The sequence below is a fragment of the Myotis nattereri genome (assembly GCF_964212035.1).
Source record: "Myotis nattereri genome assembly, chromosome: 1".
Lineage (NCBI taxonomy): Eukaryota > Metazoa > Chordata > Mammalia > Chiroptera > Vespertilionidae > Myotis > Myotis nattereri.
The window spans coordinates 134,906,087-134,928,307 of record NC_138075.1 but is presented as its reverse complement, the minus strand read 5'-3'; the positions used below and the strand labels follow the sequence as shown (position 1 = coordinate 134,928,307).

At 40.2% G+C, this 22,221-nt stretch overlaps 1 protein-coding gene across 1 annotated transcript in view; it reads right to left on the bottom strand.

The window, feature by feature from the left end:
• Positions 1-22,221, bottom strand: part of MALRD1 (MAM and LDL receptor class A domain containing 1) — a gene marked incomplete at both ends in the record, with an annotated part of 616,248 nt that overhangs the window by 133,136 nt on the left and 460,891 nt on the right. The window contains one exon of the mRNA XM_081103892.1: positions 14,267-14,468. Within this exon, the coding sequence (XP_080960018.1) occupies positions 14,267-14,468 (202 nt within the window). The remainder of the gene's footprint in view (positions 1-14,266; positions 14,469-22,221) is intronic.

Genomic DNA, 22,221 nt, shown 5'->3' with positions numbered 1-22,221 from the left:
TGAGACAGTGGTGGAGGGGCGAGGACCTTATTATCAGAGTTCTTTTTCCCCTCAGCACATACTGAGAATGCAGACTTGAAAGAAACTCAAGAAAATATTTTCCGCACTAGGGAAAATAAGAGCTGAAGAAACGGAAGGTATTTAGAGGCCCCAAAAGAGTTATCATTTTTACTCAACATCAATATCTGCCACGATTATAGAGAAGTCCTTTCTAACTAAAAATAGTGATATCACTGCAAGTGACTGAAATTGTATAAATGAAGAATTTTCTGCCTTCACATAACATAGAGTAATCTAAAACTTATGTGAATGGAGAAACATGAAATGCTAGGTTGCTGGTCATTTCTTTCTTGTCATGAGCCCTGAAACCCAGAGAGACCCTCATGGATTACATATTCATTCCTATTTTATCATTTCCAGATGATGCTATAGTTCTTGGTCTGACATATTTTTATTATATGCAATGATGGACCAAGTTATGTACTTGGACTAATTTAATGTTATTGTTCACTGATAGCTCTATTACATATTAACTACAACTTTATTTAATAGTTAAGAATTCCCTAAATGCTGAATTCTTGCTTTCTAACTTTAAGGACAATATCATGAAATATATTCTTCTTTTAATCCATGCTTCACATTGCATTTCCCAAAGGAAGAATCCTGCTCAAAAATGGTTCTTCAATGCCTTACAAGTTAAACTCCACTATTCTTATGGGAATGAATGCCATTGTCCTATTGGTATTCAATGATCTGACACCTGATTTGACCTCACATATGTTCTAAAACCTAAACTTGCAGAGGAAATAATGAACATTCCAGATACAGCAGTGTTATACTCTTTGCTGGCTGGAACCAGGAAGGAGAATGCCATGTTAATCATGTGAGTGGAAAGGCTTCTCTTTACAGAAATTCTGAGTTGGTATTTAGGCACCAATCACTTCTTTGGTCTTTGTCTTTGTGAAGAAGGCTTAAGAATGGAGAGTGGGAAGCTATCTCTCCATCACACACAATAAATAATATAAATTCAAGGAAATATAAAAAGTTTTAGGCAATCTGTGAGGGAATATTGTTTGATTTCATGCATACTTTTGGAACACCTGCCTCAGGAAAGTCAAAGGAGAGACAAATGGCTTACTGAAGTGGCCAAAAGGGGTCAACTACAATTCTATGGCGGTCTTTCTGAGACCTCCCAGCTGCAATGTCTTCACTATCTCTATGATCCAACTAAACACAGAAAGTAGCTATGGTACCATTATTTCCAGTTAACAGTGCATTGGCACTAAAGACAGGGACACATACTGCTACATTTAACTTATTACTTTGGGGAAATATGGATGAGTAGCTTAACTTAAAGGTTGGAGTGCTATACATGAATGTATCATTATTTTTAAAATCACTTAGTTTTTGAGACTAATTCCTGCCATTCTAATGAAATAATTAAAAAAGATTATGTGAAAGTGTGTGTTGGGCTATCTTGCCCCATATGGAGTCCTAACTAACCTCACATTCATTACATTACAATCAGAAAGAGGAGGAAGGTCCAAAAGCAAGACTGTCTGGACTGGCCTCTTACTTGATTAATCATCTACTCCATCCTGCAGGGAAGACCCAGCCATGGGCCCGTCAGTCTTTCGACAACCCCTCTTTTATTTTTTTTTTACCCAAACCTGGTTATTTCTCTAGCTTCATGTTTTCTATTTTAAGCAAGTTTATATTAGTGAAGATGACAACTCATATTTGTAAACCCATTTACTTTTTGGTAAGCGAAGAAATGTTTTGTTTGTTTGTTTTCTATTTTCCCATATCCAACTATTTTCACAGAGTAACCAGCATTTTCTGGGTAAAATGTTCTCACAGGCCAATAAGATGCTATCAACAAAACGGGTCATTCTGTTGAAGTCATTTGTTTTTCAACTGGAAAGATATTTCCTTAAAACAGATTTTTTAGTAATGCAATGTCATTTTCTTATTCTATTTCTTAGGTAATAAACACACGAACTTATTTTCATAATGTCTGGATGTGTTCCATATAACAACACATGTGTTCCAGGAAATCAGAAAACCCGTAATAAAAGTAGACTCTAATAGCCCAAGAGAACAAAACATGGCCAGATTGACCTTGGCTATGAAAAGCACCCAGAATCTTTCATACATACTTCGCCTGGTAAAACATTTGGCCTGCGGTGTATTTCTCCATGAAAAAAAGTCAGCAAAGGTTATATTAATTTCTAAAAATGACTAGAAATTTAGGACTTGGTTTTTTTTATTTCATACAGTAGAGAAATTACTAAATTGCCATACCATGTTTTATTGTCTATACTAGTGGCCCGGTGCAGGAAATTTGTGCACAGGGGAGGGGGTGTTCCTCAGCCCGGCCTGTACCCTCTCCAATTTGGGACCCCTCAAAAGATGTCCTACTGCTGGTTTAAATGGATCGAGCCTAAACCGGCTGTCGGACATCCCTCTCACAATCCGGGACTGCTGGCTCCTAACTGCTCACCTGCCTGCCTGCCTGCCTGCCTGCCTGATTGCCCCTAACCACTCTGAATGCTGGTCTCCTCGCCCCCAACTGCTCCCCGCCGCTGGCCTGCTTGCCCCCAAATGCCCCCCACCACCAGTCTGATCACCCCCAACTGCCCCCCCTGCTGGCCTGCTAGCCCCTACTTTCCCTCCCCACTGGCCTGCTTGCCCCTACATGCCCCCCTGCTGGCCTGCTCACACCAAACTGCCCCCCCCCCATCCTGATCACCTCCAACTGACCCCACTGATGGCCTGTTCACCCCCAGTGGCCCCACCCCTCACCAGCCTGATCACCTACAACTGCCCTCCCCTCTTGGCCTCTAACCACCTCTACCTCAGCCCCACCACCACGGCTTTGTCCAGAAGAACGTCCGGAAGGCCTATTGGAAGGTCTCCCAGTCTAATTAGCATATTACCCTTTTATTAGTGTAGATAGAGGCCTGGTGAACAAGTTGGGGCCTGCTGGTTTGCCCTGAATGGTGTCCCGGATCAGGGTGGGGCTTCCCTTTGGGCATGGGACAGCCTGGGCAAGGGGCCTGTGGTGGTTTGCAGGCTGGCCACGCCCCCATGGGGTGAGGGTTCCACACTAGGGGGGCATAGCCAGCCTGGGTGAGGGGCTGAGGTCTGTTTTCAAGCTGGCTACACCTCCTTCAGTGTGGGGGTCCCTGCTGGGGTGCCTGGCCAGCCTGGGTGAGGGGCTGATGGCTGTATGCATGCTGGCCACACCCCTTTTATGGTGAGGGTCCCCACTGGGGTGCCTGGCCAACCTGGGTGAGGGGTTGATGGCTGCTTGCTGGCTGGCCAAGCCCCCCAGCGGGGACCCTCATCCAATGGGGGTGTGGCCTGCCTTGGTGAGGGGCTGAGGGCCATTTTCAGGCTGGCCAGAGCCCGTTCAGGGTAGAGGTCCCTACTGGGGGGCATGGGCAGCCTGTGTGAGGGGCTGAGGGCTGTTTGCAGGCTGGCCACAGCCCCAGGCACCCCAGGCTCCCATCCCATCCTTGAGCAGAGGCCACAGCAGCTGGAAACAGGTATCTGGGATTTATTTATCTTCTATAATTGAAACTTTGTAGCCTTGAGCAGAACTCACAGCCAGCCAGGGCAGGCAGGAAGTTTGGCTTCCTCCATCACCAGGGGCAACCCAAGCCTCTTGTTTGCTCCAGCTCCATGGCTGCCGCCATCTTGGTTGGGTTTATTTGCATACTTGCTCCCGATCGGCTGGTGGGCGTGGCTTGTGATTGTAGTGGAGGTATGGTCAATTTGCATGTTTCTCTTTTATTAGCTAAGATATATTATATTACATTTATATCCAAGTATACATTGCATGTATATTTACATACTATTTGGGAAGTACCATTGTTCACATAAAAGCATTCAACTTTAAGACAGAGTGTTGGGACAATGATTTATGGTTTGTCTTCAAGTTCAGGTTCACAGTCAAATCCAGGCTAACAGAATATGCTTCATACTGGTTTTTTCATGGTTGTCATTTGGATTTCTTTCCTTTAATTCAACAAAATTCTTTCCAACCTGATGATCAGCAGGAAACCAAGTATGAACCACTTCATAGTATAACAGGCAAGTTTCTTTCTCCCATAAGCCTGCTTGGTACTGCTTTTAATGCTATTTTCTGGTTCTTGTCCCCTCTCCCCCTTTAAATCTAATACTCCTTCTAGGAGTTAAGCAGTATTATCCCATCCTTTGACAAATTGTGAGGACTTTGTGACCCATGATAATAGATTTAAAACCCAAGAATATTCTATAAGCCAATAATAGGGAGTTAGGATTGACTAATAATCATTTTCAGCTTTTTATACATTCATCACTATTCATTTTAAAATTAGGTTCATGAATCACTAACTAAATCAAAATTATAAAAGTGACTCATGCATTAAAACCACATTTTAAATAATTTATCTACAATTGCTATAACTCTGATATAAAATGGATATTACTCTTTATATCTGATGCTGACTTGAATTTTATATTTTTCTTAATCATCCTAAAGTTAAAGATCTCTCATTCTCACTAAAATAGAAAACAAACAAACAAACAAGATAATGACAATGGGGGTATTTCAATGTAGAGAAACTGAAAATGATGGAATATAAGCTACACATCACAAAGTACTGCATAAGGCATATTATAGGAGAGCTGCAAACTTAAGGCTAAGATCTAGAACAGAGTTTGGCTTCTTGTAGGGAAGATGAAATATAATTTCATGAAGAAGGTGGCTTTTGTTCTGCCCTCAAAGGCAGAAAAGGCTTTTAACAAGAGGAGGTAAAGGGCAGGGTGCTCCCAGTCAGGAAGCAGTAAGACCAAAGTCATTGAGATAAGAGAATATGGAGCATAACTGAGAAAGGTAAGAGGTCCCATTTTAAGGGATCATTTTGCAGAGACATATTGGTGTGGCAGGAGTTGTACTAAAGGATAAGAAACTTATTTGGTAAGCAATTGAGAGCTTCTAAGCATTTTATTCATAACCTGTATGAATTTGTATATTTTGACTAATTTCTCTTGTATTTCCTCTCTCACCATTAGAGTATAAATAGAGAGTTTATTGTCACTGGTCAACTTTATAATTTGATCCATATGTTGCAGAATATTCACGTTTGATTATGATTTATAAAGACAGAGAATAGCCTCACCCAGAGGTAGATAATGTGGAAATTAGATACAAAAGATTAACTAAGGAGACTGACATATAGACATATGACTTGGGCTTGGTCTATGGTGTGCTTCCATTAAGTTCTTTTAATTTTGAGGGAGTGACATGGGACAGATAGAGATTATTTAGAGTGATGACAAGAGAGAAGATATCCCAGCTTCCAAAACGGTTATTTAAAGGCAGTAGAATTAGCCACTTTTACCCTCTGTTTTAGTCAATTTACTTGTTTCCCATTCTCCTCTTTCAGATTCTCGGTTTTACATTTGATATTTAGAGCTATCCAGTATCTTTTCAATAAACTTATTTTCTGCTTGTTAGCCCAAGCCAGATTTTGTTGCTTGCATAAAAATGTATTGTGGTTATTTTGGTGAATAAGAAAGATATAGGGTTTACCTTTTCTGGAACTTACACTATAATAGGCACTAGGGGACTAATTTGGTACTTGTATATGACATATGTGAGTAAATTTGATGATTCAGTTATGTAGCCATTACAGAGATTCTGATGAGCAATAAGAAGGCCTTGAATGAGAGCGTGAGTCATAAAATAAAACTGAGTTGGGGGAAAAGAAGGCAAATATCTTTATGCAGCTTGAGGTTTGTAGTAAGCAAATAAAGGAGTAAAAAACAACAAACAAACAAATAAAAACCCCACACTGATTTTAAAGAGAATATTTATAAAAAAGCACTGAAAATTTAATGACATGTCCTATGGTTATGCATAACCAAAAGGTTTCTCAGGAGTTTTTAATCAACTCATACAAAAGATACAAATATCCTCATTATAGAATACTAGAGGCCCGGTGCACAAAATTCATGCATGGGTGTGGTCCCTAGGCCTGGCCGGCTATTGAAGCATGAGCATCTGGCATGGAAGGGCAGGTCCCAGCTGACTTCTGATCCCTGGGCACCATCTGGGCCCCCAGGCCTCCCACGCGACCCCCTTCACCTGAGTCACGGCGCCCGAGTCCCCACATGGAGATGCTGTGAGCACGGCTGGATGCTGTGGGCTGGAGCACTGCATGGGCTTCTGGGCCACCCATTAGCACCACACGGAAGCGGGGCAGTCAGCGTGCTCTCTCCCAGCCGGCCTCACAGACCAGCTCCTGCATGAACCTGCAGGAAGCCTGACTGGCCCCTGTGGTCCCAGCAGCTGTGGCCTGGCTCACCCAGAAGAGGTCGCATGGATGCTGGGTAGGCTCCTCAGGGGCGTCTGGCACCTGAGCATGGGGGCTTCCCTGGCACATGAGCCCGGCATCCCAGGGGGAAGGTAGCAGGGGGAGTGAGAGCAAGCTCAGCGAACACCCAGCATTCTCACTGCATCTCCGTCCCTGTCACCCCCCACCTCCAGGTAGCCGGTGAGAGGTTGCAGCATGTTGCCTATGCTCATCATGTTCTGCGCCGCCCCCTGGTAGTCAGCACGTCATAACGAGTGGTCAAACTCCCAGTCTCCCTGTCAAACAACCGCTCGAGGGGACAATTTGCATATTAGGCTTTTATTATATAGGATGTTTCATTTGCAATATTCTTGATTCGCAATGCTAAGTAAATGTGCACTGTTCTCTGTGTTGGACACCATTAGAGTATAGATAGAGAGTATATTGTCACCGGCCAACTTTATAATTTGGTCCCTACGCTGCAGAATATGGACAACTTTAGTTTCCACTCAACTGTCTGTCTGGGAGGAGGTAGCACCACTGGCCCGGAGCTCATTCCTCTGGCCCTGTGTGTGCTGCAGCCTGTGGTACGACTGTGCGCATCTCTTCCCAACCCCACCTCCCGTGATGTCACACTGGTATCCTTCAATCAATCATGCTAGGAGTATTTACACCCAGAAAATAGGCAAGTGTTACAAATCAGGGCTTCATTTTTTTAAAAAAAGTAAGAGCTAGATTACCAGCAAACCACTGACTATTTCTCAGAATATTCAACCATGTCTCAAGAAACTACTTTTTGATGATGCCTTTAAGTGAAATGAAATCATCTTAGAACACAATTCTTAGAGCTGACAGAGTTTCAAATACACTTTTTATTGCTTTAAACTTTCAGGTATGCATCATTATCATAAAAGCTCATTAGATTTTGAACTCCTGAAGAACTGGTGATACAATTATATTCATATCTGTCCTTCCAATCTAAATTCAGGACAACACACAGGAGATTCGCAACAAACATTGACTCAATGAAAGGTTGGCTTACTCAAGTTTACAGACACACCAAGTATTGAGACGTCTTCTGCATCTAACTGCAGTGACATTTCTTCCTGTACATGTTGGCCCAAACTTCGAGACCTCTTTTAACTTCTTCTTCCTTTTCTTTGGACTCTGTCCCTTTCTGTGTCAATCTCTGGTTCCCTTCTGCTGGCATGATCCTTTGCAAAAAATCCAGTCCATCTATACTAATAAAAGGGTAATATGCTAATTAGAGCAGACGTCCATCCAGAAAAAGCCACAGTGGCTGCAAGGCCTGGAGCTCAGGCAGCCATGGGCTCAGGCAGCAGTGAGCCCCAGTGTCTGTGAGGCCCGGGGCTCAGGCAGTGGCAGCAGCAGTGGGGTAATGGGGGCAGTGCCTTCCCCTGATCAGTCTGGTTGCCTCTCACAGAGGGAGGCCAGACTGTGGCCTAGGCCCACTTGGGCCTAAGCCATCAGTAGGACATCCCCTGAGGGCTCCAGGACTGTGAGAGGGGGCAGGCCCGGCTGAGGGACCCCTCCCCAGTGCACAAGTTTTTGTGAACTGGGCCTCTAGTATAATCATAAAATGGCAGAGCTGGAAGAGACTTAAGCAATGTCTATTTCATTTCCTCAATCACAAACCATGGTTTAAAGAGTTAAACACGATTTTCTTAAAATTATGTGAGTATTTAGTGGAAGAGACTTAAGCAATGTCTATTTCATTTCCTCAATCACAAACCATGGTTTAAAGAGTTAAACACGATTTTCTTAAAATTATGTGAGTATTTAGTGGCACAGTCATGATTTAGACTCATGTCTTCAAAAGTTTAGTCTAGTTGTCATCTTTGTAGCACTCAAAATAGTCACAGAATCTGTTGGACAAGTCACTAATATCCTCTTTCTCTCTCTAAACTGGGGTTTGAGAAGAAGCCTGGAAGGAGAGTCCATTGATGGTAGTAAAGAGAGGTGCCATATGAATTCAGTTGGCAATAACTTTTTTTTATTCATCTATCCATTTAACATATGTATTTGTTTATTCACAGCACATTTATTGAATATCTACTATAAAACAGGAACACTTCTGGGCTGTGGGATACATCATTGAAGATAATATAAATGATGATGATGATGATGATTGATGATGAAAACAGACAAATATCTCAACCTCTAAATAATTTGCATTCAAGAGAATACAATTGTCCTGGAAATGTTCCAGAGTAACACTTGCTGTTAAAGTTCAGGGATGTAAAAAGAGAAGGAGAATCTCTATTCAGGAATGAAGTTTTCCTTTAATAGTGATAATATAAATAAGGAGAACTTGTGGCTGCCTGTCCCCCTTGAATTTCTAGTGAATATTATTCTTTACTTTGTTTGTCACCTTGTTAGTTGCTATCATTTTATATTTACCATGTTAAGATTAAATCTAAAAAAGGTGCCCTACAATAATATTTCTTTTCTTTCGAATTTGCATTCCTCCTTGAAAATCTATTTTCTTTAGATTAAACACATAATAGCAAATTTGTTATTTACTGTGTATTATGTAATGGAGCATCAGACTCAGCACCTTTCAACTAGGAATGTTTTTCAGTGTAAGATGAGATGTCTTAAGAATTATTGTTAGATTTTTCCAAATGATTATTTAATTGCCTGAAATAGTTCACGAAATTCTTTTAGACAAAACACATTTCCTAAATCTTGACAATAATCATTTCATGGATAAGGAAAATCAGGTCAGATGTGCAGTAAGGGGTTTAATGAAGGTTTGAACCTAGTTCTTGGTGACAAAGTAGATCTCAATGTTTCCACTTGTGTTAGTTTCCTAGAGCTGGTATAACAAAGTACCACAGGCTGGGTGTGTAAAGCAGCAGAAATTTATTCTCTCACAGTTCTGAAGGCCAGAGTCTGAATTCAAGGTGTTGGCACAGTTGTGTTGTCTCCGTTGGCTCTCTACGAGAACCCAGTCCATTCCTCTCTCTTGGCTTCCTGTTTCGCTGACAATCCTTGTCATTCCTGGACTCATAGAAGTATCCGTTCAATCTCTGCCTCTTTCACCACATGGCATTCTCTCTGTTGCTTTGTCCCTTCTCCTCCACTCATGGGGATGCCAGTCATGTTGTATTAAGGCCAACCCTGCTCCAGTACAATCTCATCTTTACTTGCATCTTAATCATATTTGCAAAGACCTTATTTCCAAATAAGGTCACATTCTAAGGTCCCAGGAAGGACATGGATCCTGAGACCACACTATTCAACCCAGAACATCAGTAGACTCCAGTGCTGAGATAATCTGCTTCCTACCTATCACCCCACTCCAATTGTGGGTACTGGTATCTGCCTATTTATTAGACTCCTGACCAAATTATATAGAAATATATCATATCTTTAAGCACCCTATAATTTCTCTGCCATTGTTATTTCAAATACTTTAAAACATCTTATATATCCTATCAGCTCTGCAAAATGTTTCTTCATCCTGGAAAAAAAAAATTGTGATCCTCTTTGTTTCAAATTATAGGAGAAAATAGAACACATCTTCTACCCTTGGACACTCACATGGCTAAAGAAAACAGACTCTGTGAAAATAAATACATTTCTCTGCTGACTCAGAATTGCTGGAGATGTTTTATTGCATGGAGAATGCCTCCATTTAGAAAATGTCTTGGGAAACTGAAAGTAATTAAAGGGAGAATGGAAAAGTAATAATGCAGAAAGCAAAGATTCTTCAGGGTAGTGGAGGGGCTACTGTTATAGGACAACCTTCTAAATGGAAAGAAAACGACATGTATTTTGTGGTGACAAATGATGTATATTCCTTTATTTATGGGAGAGTGTATATTTTTGGAGTGGAAAGAGGAGGGTAGATAAAACTTCAAAAAACCTAGCATGAGGTTAAAAGGAAGTTGAGAGCTATTTTTAATCTTAGGATGTTAATTTGAACATGAGACAAAAGCTGGTATGCTAAATGTAAAAATCTAATTTAGCTACTTTAGTTCATTTGAATCTAGATGGAATTTAAGGAAAACTAGAAAAAGCAAGCAGTTTTGATAGTAGAGATGGGTTCATCTTCTCTGAGGGCTGAATGAAGAACACACATAAGTGAATATAGGAAAAAAATCTATTTAAATTTATTTCTCTTCCTTTGTTTAATAAACATTTATAGTAGCAGATCCTGTACTATCAGAATTTTTTGCATCCTTTTACAACTATATTTTACAGGAAAACTGTGTCCAATTCTGGGCATTTTCATTCAACAAAAAAAGAAAATTTGTGCAAGCATATTATCAAAATTTGATCAATTTGAATTTTATATGAAAATAATGCTTCCTTTATCCAGCATTACTAGGAAATGAAGTTTTTCTGGCTAAGTACTAACACTTAAAGATCATTTATTTTTAATCCTCACCTGAGGACATGCTTTTATTGATTTTAGGAAGAGAGGAAGGGAGAGAGAGGGAACCATCAATACATGGATCAGTTGCCCCATCTTCCAAGGGATCTGTGAGAAGCCATCCCTGTCTGTGCCCTTAGTAATAGGCCACTGGCCTTGGACTCAACTGTGGATCCTGAGGCACACACTTGTTTGTGCCCCTGGGAAGCAGGACTGTCAATATTAGTCCTGGCTGTGGACCCTGACGCTATCCTGTGACTCAGTTCCAACCCTGCTCTGCTGTGGTCCAGGGGCAATCGTGCTCACACAGAATCTGGCAGGAGACATGCCTATCTGTGCCCCTGGTAATAGGCCAACTGACCTAAACCTAACTATGGTTCCGGAGGCAGACTTGGGACCTGTCTTGAGTCCTGCTATACCATGGTGAGAAGGCAGACCTGCCCACCCAAGGACCAGGCAAGAGCCGTACCCACCCGCTTGCCCAGTAACAGACCTGTTGCTCCTGGACCAGCCAGCGGATCTAGAAGCAGCCCTGGGACCCAGCTACAGACCTGCTCTATGATAGTCATACAGGTAGCCCAAGGATACAGTGGGAGCCACCCATGTGTACATCTCCGGTAACAGGTCTGCCATCTGCAGGCTTGATCGCAGACCCAGAAGAGATCCCATGACCTGGCTCTAGTTCCACTGAACTGTGGTCCTGGAGGCAGTCTCATCCTGGGGGTCCAGCAGGAGCTGTGCACTCCCATATCCCTGGCAACAGGCCTGCCAACCCTGTTCCCATCTGTGGACTAGTAACAGCCATGTGATTCATCTCAAGCCCCACTAAACTGTGTTCTAAACGTCCTAGTTCCTGTGTTAGACTCTGAAGATGAAAAAGACAAGCTCCTGTTGGTCTTGAGGAGCTCAAAGTTAGTGGGAAACTGTGTGTGTGTGTGTGTGTGTGTGTGCGCGCGCACGTGTGTGTGACAAGAGCCAAAAGTGAAAGAAAAGAAACTGAAGATATAGAATGTAGGACAGAGAAGACTTTTATGGGAGAAGTTGAGAACAGAAATGACCAAGAAGAGAGATTTATTCTTGGAAAAATTGAGGTGTTTTTTTCCTGAGACAAATGGTGACAAAAAAAAAAAAAAATTGGTTGTATATATGGGTATATTTGGAGATGAAAAGATAAAATTAAAAGTATTTTTTATAAAATGGCTCTATATTCTATTAGAGACCCAGTGCACAAGATTCATGCACTTGGGTGGCGGGGGCAGGTCTCTCAGTCCAGTCTATGCCCTCTTGGAGTCCGAGAAACCTCGGGCAATGTCTGACTGACAGCTTAGGCCCTGTGGGGAGTGGGCCTAAGCTGTCAGTTGGACACCTTAGCACTGCTGCTGAGGTGGGAAAGACTTCCGCCACCTCTGCTGAGCTTGCCAGCCATGAGCCCGACTTCTGGCTGAGCAGCACTCCCCCTGTGGGAGCACACTGACCACCAGGGGGCAGCTCCTGCATTGACCGTCTGCCCCATAGTGGTCAGTGAGTGTCATAGTGACCGGTCATATCACCATTAGGTCAATTTACATATTAGCCTTTTATTATATCAGATCCAGAGGATATAAAAACATTGACAGAATAAAGAAAGTCCAAGGGAGAAATTGGAGGATTTGAGAATTGCTGTAGAAAAACAGTCCAGGAAGGGAAACACATGTATCTGGGATCCTTGAAGGCCCAGCCTAAGGGTCCAAAATTTCCAGTTGTCCCAGTGAGCATGAGCATCAGCAGTTTGGAAAATAAAAATGGCCACAGCAATTCAATTTTAAAGATTAATAAAGTCATTATGACCAAACATGAGCTGGATACTTGTATCTATTCTACAGGGATGGTCTAATCAATACTTACAATGTGCTTATTAGAGTTCCTGGAACATAATTAGGACCCATATTTATGTTAAAATGAAAAAATCCTATATAATAAAAGGGAAATATGAAAATTGACAGAAGGGCAGAACGACCTGTTGCTATGACACACACTGACCACCAGGGGGCAGACACGCAACACAGGAGCTGCCTCCAGCCCACAGATCTAGATCTCCCAATTGCAGGCCCCAATCACCTTATCAGGGCCGGCCTCTCGGTCCCTTCCCTGACCAGCAGGCTCAGATCACCTGATGGGGAACAGGGAACCAGGGGTGGGTTGCGGCAGATGTGGGTGGCATCAGGCTAAGGCCCCCCACCCTGCTGGTCACCCCACACACAGAGGGCAACCGGCATCAGGGGATGGGGATGGCGAATGGGCAGGAACGGCCAACCTCTTGGTCCCTCCCCCCAGCTGGCAGGCTCCAATCACTGGATGGCGAATGGAGAACCAAGGGTGGATGGCAGCAGGGGCCAGGTATGGCTGCTGACAGCAGGGGAAGATGGCCCTGATCACAGGCCAGGCCTAGGGACTGTACCCGTGCACAAATTTTGTGTGCTGGGTCTCTAGTAGGACATAATAGAATGCAAAGTGCTAATTTAGAATGGAATTGTGGTGTTAGATAATTACATCTGGGATTATTAGGAAAAAAGTATAAAGAGGGTGCTTTATAAAAAGCACATAAAGCATTGAGAATCTAGAATGTTTTTCTTCTTATTTATGTTGGCACACTGGTTTAGGAGGAGTAATCAAGAAGTAGAGAACATAAGAATTAAATGAAAATTTCAACCTGCATTTTCAGAGCATGTTATAAGGCTCAGAAAGTAACTATGAGATTTGGTTAAGGAGGAAAAATATTTATTAAGGTGACTAGCACTGAAGGTCAGTGTTTTACACAAGCTCAATCACCTGGAAGTTGAGATTGTCCAGAATTTAAGATCCAAGAAAAAATCATAAAAAAGATAAGAACCCAGATGTGTGACTAGAAGAATAAAATTTTGGAAGAGCATCAAGTAAGAGAAAGACAGTGACCCTAATGTCAAGCATTAAAATTTTTAAGACTAAGTTTAAAAGAGAATAAATTGCCACTTACGGAAAACATCTTAAGTAGGGGAAGGTCAGATTTTCGTTAAGGGGATTTTTTTTTTAAAGGAGTAAGTGTCAGGACTTTTGTTTTCTTTGTGCAATAGAATAAGAATTCTAGATTGTAGAGTAGAAACAGGAGAGTGGAAAAAGCCCATGGAAAGGGAAAAGTTGACATGGATGGAAAAGACAGTCTGGAATATGATAGGTGACCAGAGTGATCTTTACCTTGTACAGTTACTACAAACCTATGAAAGAAAGTAGACAATAAAGCTAAATTAATGAAACCAAATTTCTGCCATGCTTTCCAAAGAAAGTTAGTCAAAGTTATTTTGTTGTCCAGATGACATGAAAATTCCATAGTGAAGTGTCATGGGCAGAAAAATCTTTACCTCCTACAAGACAGACTGCTCTTTCTTCAATATATGACTAAAATGGAACCTGGAAAGAAACGCTATTCCTCAGAATTCCCAATTCTTCTGTATTTAGATATTAAAAACAATGCGTGTATATCCCATCTTCTGAAGGAATCACTTACCTCCAAATACACATTCTGGTGTAAAGGAGATGTCATCAAGGGCAATAAAGATGTGTTCATTACCACTCAAATCAGCTTCAAATGCCACCTTAAATGGACTGTTCCTGGAGAGATGTACATATCCGTACATCCAACCGGTTCTTTTATTGCCAATCACTGACCACACGAGGATATTTAGTCCAGATTCCTCAACGGTATACACCTATGGGTGGGGGAAAAACAGAGAAAAAGCAACTCGTTACTTTTTGGATATTAGAAATATATATACTTGGGTATCTTTTCCCCAAGGCAGTAGAATCTTCTCAATGTGCATAGAAACCACTTTTGACTTGTTTTTGCTTGTTTCCATGGTGTTTACAAAAGAAGGAAGCCTGGAGAGTACTCTAACCTGACTTGATGTTTCAGGTTTTTCAGATGTAGGCACTAGATTTATTTCTGTGCAATGTACCCTGTCAGGTGCTACAGATTAAAATAGGGTTAGTCCTTCCCTTTCATGGGCCATGTGATAAACCCATCATCTCAGAACCATGGCCTGGTGGTTCAAAGGGCAAACTTGGAAGCAGACTGTCTGCCCTTGAATCCTGATTCTGCTCTTCCTGGGCATCAAGTTCTGACTGGAAGAATGGAGTCTGGCAGTGTGACAGCTCAGGACCTTGACTGTAACATTTCCTATATGTACATACTGCGGTTATAAGGTGAGCACGATATGTTACATTTTCTTTTGTTAACTAAATCTTTGTTTTGTCATATTAATTTCTGTGTGTCAAATTGGACATCGTAAAAACTCTAACATTTTTAAGCATCTAAAAAGCCGGAGGTGCTGTACAACTAAAATCTCTCATTGCTAAGGAGAAATCCATGTCTAACAAAGGTTGTATCACTGGAGAAAAAGAAAACCCTCACAGTAAGTGACTATGAGAGTTTTCAAGTAATTTCAGAAACGAATGTCAGAAAATATTTAATATTTTGGCAGAAAATCTTCCTGAATTAATTAACGTCAATATTCAGGATGTTCTAAAGATCAAGGGCTAATAAAGTTCAGGATTCAACAAAGAAGAAATGAAATAGAAATACAGTTAGTTTTGAAACCAACCCCTGTGCCAAGTTCTAGTTATTTTAAAACAAAACCTGTCACTTATAGCTCTCTTTACCAAAAAGTCTGTGCTTAAACAACAAAAAATGTAAAGCTCCAAAGATATTTTTCTATATTTTCTTTTTTTGCTGAATTTAATAGTGATCAGTTCCCTAGATGATTAGTAATGTACTTGAGCAATCACTCATGCTACTCTTGCTTTTATAGAAAACCAAGACCCAGAGAAAACACATGGATAGTAATTGTCTTGCATTGCAATGGTCTCACTTGTGCAATGACATTCCCCTCTATCAAGTGATCTTACTTTCTCACTTTTTTCTTAGTGTCGAAATTTATCGTATAAAAATCTATCGAAAACGTATACTAACACAAGAAGATAAGACCATTCATCCTGCTACGTAAGATATTATATTGGCATTCTAGAAATACTACAAAAAATTGTCAAATATTCCAGACCTGGAAATCAAGCATGTTGTCAATGTTCACCCCTATAAAAAATTTGAAGTCAAGCCAGAAAGTCAACTGTTAATGGATGTTAAACAAAACAGTAAAAATAATTCGGGGGGGGGGGGGGGCGGTAAACTATAGAAAAATAGAAAGCTTGCACAGTTTGAAACCTGAAAAGTGAGAATTTAACACCAACATTTTGAAAAAGCAGATATTGCTTAAGCAAAAATCACGTTTTATATTGATTTTTCAATAAATGAAATATGCTAAGTCAACATGAAAGGAATCTGTGTCGGTTAACTGCTCCAGCCTCACACGTAAGAAAACATTCATCCCAAAGTGTCTTCAGCTCCAGGGTTTGGTGGATACTTAGTTGTCACGTTTATGCAAATTCCCCCACTCCCCTTTTTTAAACGTAAAAATAAAAAAACTAAAAAAGTATGAAGCTTTCAGTTCAACTTGATAACCAGACCGCTCTACAAAATTATACTAAATTGTTGTTTGTTTTTAACATAAATTCTGGGTTATTTCACAAAGATTTAAAAAGAAATAGCTTTATTTTATAACTCTTTACCTGGGAAAATCAGTTCAAAAAACCAATTACATGAAAATATAACCCAAAACTTTGCTTTCCCCCCAGAAATTCTAGCATATATATGTATTTTAGTAATTAATGTATCTGTTTTATTTACACTTCATTGTATTTTCTGCTTTCAGTCTTTTAAATCTTCAATCAATCCTGGATGCTCTTGCCAAATTCCTTTTTCTTTCATTGTCCTTTTACTCTACTTCTCAAAAATTCACCATGACATCCCTGATTGCTCCCTTCCCCCCCCCTCCGACCCCCCTGCAACACATACACCATCATGAACATTATGTTTCCAATAGATGCCAACCTATCTTATCTCATTATTTCACCCTAGTATAGTCCAAATAAGTTCTGGTCAACTTCATTAACTAACTTCATTGCAATGAAACTCTTTAACAAGTTCCTGGGATGTTTCAATATTAACATCTATAGTAATAAAAGTGTAATATGCTAATTAGGCCGGACAGCTGAACGACCTTGTGGACATCTTTCCAGACGAAGCCACGGCAGTGGGGCCGAGGCAGCGATGGTGGCGAGCGGGGGGGGCCAAGGTAGAGGCCATTAGGGGCAATCAGGCAGGCAGGCAAGTGGTTAGGAGCCAGTGATCCTGGATTGCGAGAGGGTGCAGGCTGGGCTGATGGACCCCCCACCCCAGTGCATAAATTTCAAGCACCGGGCCTCTAGTGTATTTATAATACCATCAATGTATTCAATTGAACAATTGTATGTGATGTCAAGTAATTCTGCAGCCATTATGACCAATGGAAAAATGAGGGAGATCATTTGGGGACTCCATATAATGTTGGTCAATGAGAAACACACTGAGGCTAACATTACATGTTTCTTGTCTTCCAATAGAAATAAAATTCCTTCCTTCTTAGTAGTTTCTGTGCGTGTGTGTGTGTGTGTGTGTGTGTGTGAGATAACTCTCAGGATTTTTTTTAAAAAAATTAAAAGAAAACTTTTAACATCTATTTGAAAAAGCAAATTGGCTAATATCCTTGAAAATTAATTATAATTTTATTCATTTCTAATTTTATATTTTATCATACACATTTTACTGGAAAGCCACTTCATCTTGCAACAAAAAATTATTTGAAGTAATTTTCTAATAATCAACTGCTGGAAGAATAATTTGATTACTTCCGCTTTGAAATTTTGGTTGAATAAATACTCATTACTACAGTAATAGTCAATATTACATATTGTATAATAATCATTTATCATGACTTTTTAATAAAAACAATATGGATTCAAAGAACATATAAAAAGAGATATTATAATAAAGTTTATATATGTTAATATATAAAGATTATATTATATTGCAAAGATGACATACTCAAAGTAACTGCTTATACTTTAGGTCGAGAAAAAATTGGAAAAAAAACTTGCTAAATCAAAACATGGATAGAGTAAAATGTAACTTAAATACATATTACCCAATTAAATTTATGTTAAATTTTTGAGGAAGCAACTCCTCGGCACTTGAATAAACATATCTTTGAATTAAAATATTCAATAACAGATATGAACAGATAACAGAAAATATGAGTGGTAATGATTAAATTCAGAAAATTATGGATATCAGAGACTAGTTATTTCAACAATATCCATGTGTCTAAATTATCCAGGTAAAAATTGCAATAACTTGATTAGTAGTTTTTCTTGAAGTTCCACTCTTCCTTCCTGTCTCCTTAGGTAAGACAGGAAGGCTAGAAGAGACTGAAATTGCTGATTTCCCTTCCCCCACTGGGAAAGCTATCAGAGGCTGGGATGGGTATTTTTCTTTCTCCAATTTGTTAAGCTCTGGTAAACTCCAGTAAATTAAGCTCTCTTTAAATAGTCTGGCTTGAGGGCAGGTCTGGCCAAGAAGATTAGAATGCTGGGTGTATTTCAAAATGGTTTCTTTCCCCCTTTTCCTACCAAATGGTTGCAGAGACTTTTCTTTGTTTTTCAGTGTGAGAACCATGTAAGGCTGTTAGAGGAAAAACTCAGCAGCATTCATATAATTCCCATAATTATCTGAATACCTTTCACAAAAGTATGGTATCCCTCCCAGAAAGTTTAACTTTCAAACTTGTCCACAGTGAGCCTCCAGCAATTCATTAATTAGAGCTCAGGTGTTCTTACCCCAACACTGGGTAAGCAGCCCAGGCCCACGCCCTGCCTTAGAGCTGTGTCTGGGCTTTAGATCCAGCTCTGTCCCGGGAACCAGGGGGATAAAGAAGGGTGGCAGAGGCCCCACTTCTTGTAGGGTGCCCTTTCCTGACTTTCTCCTGTCCTTCCTAGGACCTTTGGCAGGGGGTTTAGGGGATGGTTGGTCTTGAGGTGGGGGAACAGAGGGCCAAGGCTCTTGGAGGCTCCCTGGATGGTGTGGCGCTAGCTGCAGCACTGAGGGGAATCTGGTCGGGCAGCAGGCACCTGCGTGGGGCACATCTCAGCAGGACCCCTCCTTCCAGGACAGTCATCCCCCAGCCACCACTCCCCTGCCTGCCACACCAATATGGTAGAATTTATTCAATTCCAAGTATGATTGTAGCTATAGGAATTTCTGGGAAAGATAAAACTATACATACAGCAAAAAAGATCAGTGATTGCAAGGGATGTGGAGGTGGTAGAGAGGAATGAATGGGTGGAGCACATGGGGGATATTTTAGGGCAGTGATGCTATTCTGTATGATCATCTGGATGTGTCATACATTTGTGAAAACCCATGGAATGTACAACAGAAAGGGTGAACCCAAAGGTAAACTGTAGAATGTAATGAATAATAAAGCATTAAATTGGCTCATCAATTATAACAAATGTACCACAATAATGCATGATGTTAATAATAGTGGGAACGGGGGAGGAAATGCAAGGGAGTATATGGGAATTGTCTGAATGCTGCTGAGTTTTTCCTGTCAATCTGTAGCAGCTAATGAGAAAGTCAGTTAATTAAAAAGCAAGCAAAAATATACAAGTACAGAGCTGGTATGGAATTTTCCTTTTTTGCTTTGATTCACTCAATTGCCTAATTAGTTGGAAAATCACAAATATCTCATCCATTTTAATGTCAGTTAAAACAATTACTCAAATGGTCACTTGGTTCTCTGAACACATTGACTCATTCTTTCTTCCCTTCCCTCTCTCCATCACACTTTCTAATTTCAGATATTTTAAAAAGTCTGGTGGTACATCATCTCTAATTGTACTAATGGAACTGCTTTCCCCAGCTCCGTCTCCTGAGACCTGGCAACTGTGCCTGATCAGAGGCAAGAATGATCAAAGTACCAGGTACATTACGGTATCAAAAGAGGTACGAAAGAACTCAGTTCATAATAACAATTTTCTAGAACCGGGCCCCAAAGAACAGTTAATGAGAACATCCTTACAATGCTACAAAGCTTTCTTCAAGATTTCTCTCCCTACCCCTTTTGTTACTCTCCCTCCCTGTGTCTGGCCACAGGGCTCCCTTGCCAGTCCTCCTAAACACCAGGGACACTCTAGACTTGAAGCTTTGCACTATTTCTTCTCGCTGTCTGAAATGTTCTCCCACCCGCAGCTCATATTTGCATGACTCACTCCCTCACCTCCTTCAAGTGTTTGCTCAGAGTTTACATTTTTACTGTGGCCCACTCTGATTGTGGTTTTGAAAATGAGCCCAGACCCAGCTCCAACAATCCTATTATTCTGCTTTACTGTGTTACACAGTTTTTAAAAATAATTTTATTGAATGTATTGGGGTGATACTGGTTAATAAAATTATATAATTTCAAATATATAATTCTAATTCATTATCTGTATACTGTATTGTGCTTTCACTACCCAAAGTCAAGTCTCCTTCTGTCATCATTGATACCTCCGTTACCCTTTGCTACCACCCCACTCCCCACTTTCCCTCTGGTAGTCACCATGCTGTTGATTGTGTCTATGAGTTTTTTGCTTTTTTTTTTTTATCTTAACCCTACACATTTTTCACCCAGCCTGCCAGCATCCCTCCCCTCTGACAGCCATGGTGTGCTTGCTGTATCTATGAGTCTGTTTCTATTTTGTTTGTTTATTTTGTTAATTAGATTCCACATTTAAATGAAATCATATGGTATTTGTCTTTCTCTGACTGGTTTACTTCACTTAGCATAATATGCCCCAGATCTATCCATGTTGTCACAAAAGGTAAGATTTCCTTCTTTTTTATGGTTGAATAGTAGTCTATTGTGTAAATGTACCACAGCTTTTTTATCCACTCATCTACTGATGGGAACTTAGGCTGCTTCCAAATCTTGGCTATTGTAAATAACACTGCAATAAACACAGGAGTGCATATAGTCTTTTGAATTCATGTTTGGGTTTCTTTGAATATATTAATAGACTATTAATAGAAGTGGAATTGCTGGATCATAAGGAAGTTCCATTTTTTATTTTTTGAGGAAACTCTTTATGTTTTCTATAGTGGCTGCATCAATCTGTACCAATTTGGATTGGTACAATCTGTATCAATTCCTACCAACAATGCATGAAGATTCCCTTTTCTCCACATCCTCACCAACACTTGTTTTTTGATTTATTGAGGACAGCCATTCTGATAGACATGAGGTGATATCTCATTGTGGTTTTAATTTGCATTTTCTGATGATTAGTGATGTTGAACATCTTTTCATATGTCTATTGGCCATCTGTATGTCCTCTTTGGAGACGTGTCTATTCAGGTCCTCTGCCCATTTTTTTAATGAGCTTGTCTGTTTTTTTGATGCTGAGTTGTGTAAGTTCTTTATGCGTTTTGGATATTAAGCTCTTACCAGATGCATCACTGGTGAATATATTCTCCCATTCAGTGGCTTGTCTTTTCATTTTGTTGATGGTTTCCTTTGCTGTGCAAAACCTTTTTAGGTTGATGTAGTCCTATTTATTTATTTTGTCTTGTTTCCCATGTTACATGACTTAAAACAACTACCCATCTTACTTATGTATCACATTTCCTGCTTGCTGTCTTCTTCCTCCATTATCATGTAAATTCTATGAGGGCAGAGAGTTTGTTTGTTTCATTTAATTATGTATCCTTAATGCTTAGAATATGGCTAGGGTATATAATAGATGCTCAGTAAACATTTGATAAATAATGAAAGAATGGAAATGTTAAAATTTTAAGAACGTCAGTGTTTTCAAAGGATCTTGGAGCCTCCTAGTGAAAAGCTTTTAGAGAATGAGAGGAGGTAATTGACTCACTGGTCAGTAATGGGAGCAGAGGTAGAAGCTCACATATCTCACTGTGCAATTTCCATCTTAGCACATTTATCATTTTATTTGAAAAAGCAACGTACGTACTTACAAAACTCATAATCATTTGGGAGCTTCAGTAAGAGCTAGTAATGCTCTAATCCCTGTGTTTAGAAATAGTTACTTGTTCACACTAAAACATCACCTCAACTACTGTTCTTAGTGCAGAGGTCACTGTGTTATAATTAAGCTATATGTCTTACAATAAGAAATTCACCATAGGTAAGTATGGGCATGGGTAATTTTCTATATATCTGACACACATTCAGATATATGTGTTATATATGTATACAAACATATAATTTTACATATATATGTATACATTTAGAACAATCAAAATATGAAGATCAATTTACATTTAAGCTCTATCTTTAAAGGTTGAAGAAATAGGTCACTCTTTTTTTCTTTCTTATTTGAGACGGAAAATAAAAAATACCAGTTTGCTCTCTAATATCCCAAAGCAAATTACAATGAGTTCATTCACATGAAATCCATGTCCAAGTTATAAAAGACTATCCAAAGTTGGGTGGTGATTAAATGTGGTGTAAGGAGGCATTTCCATCGCAGCTT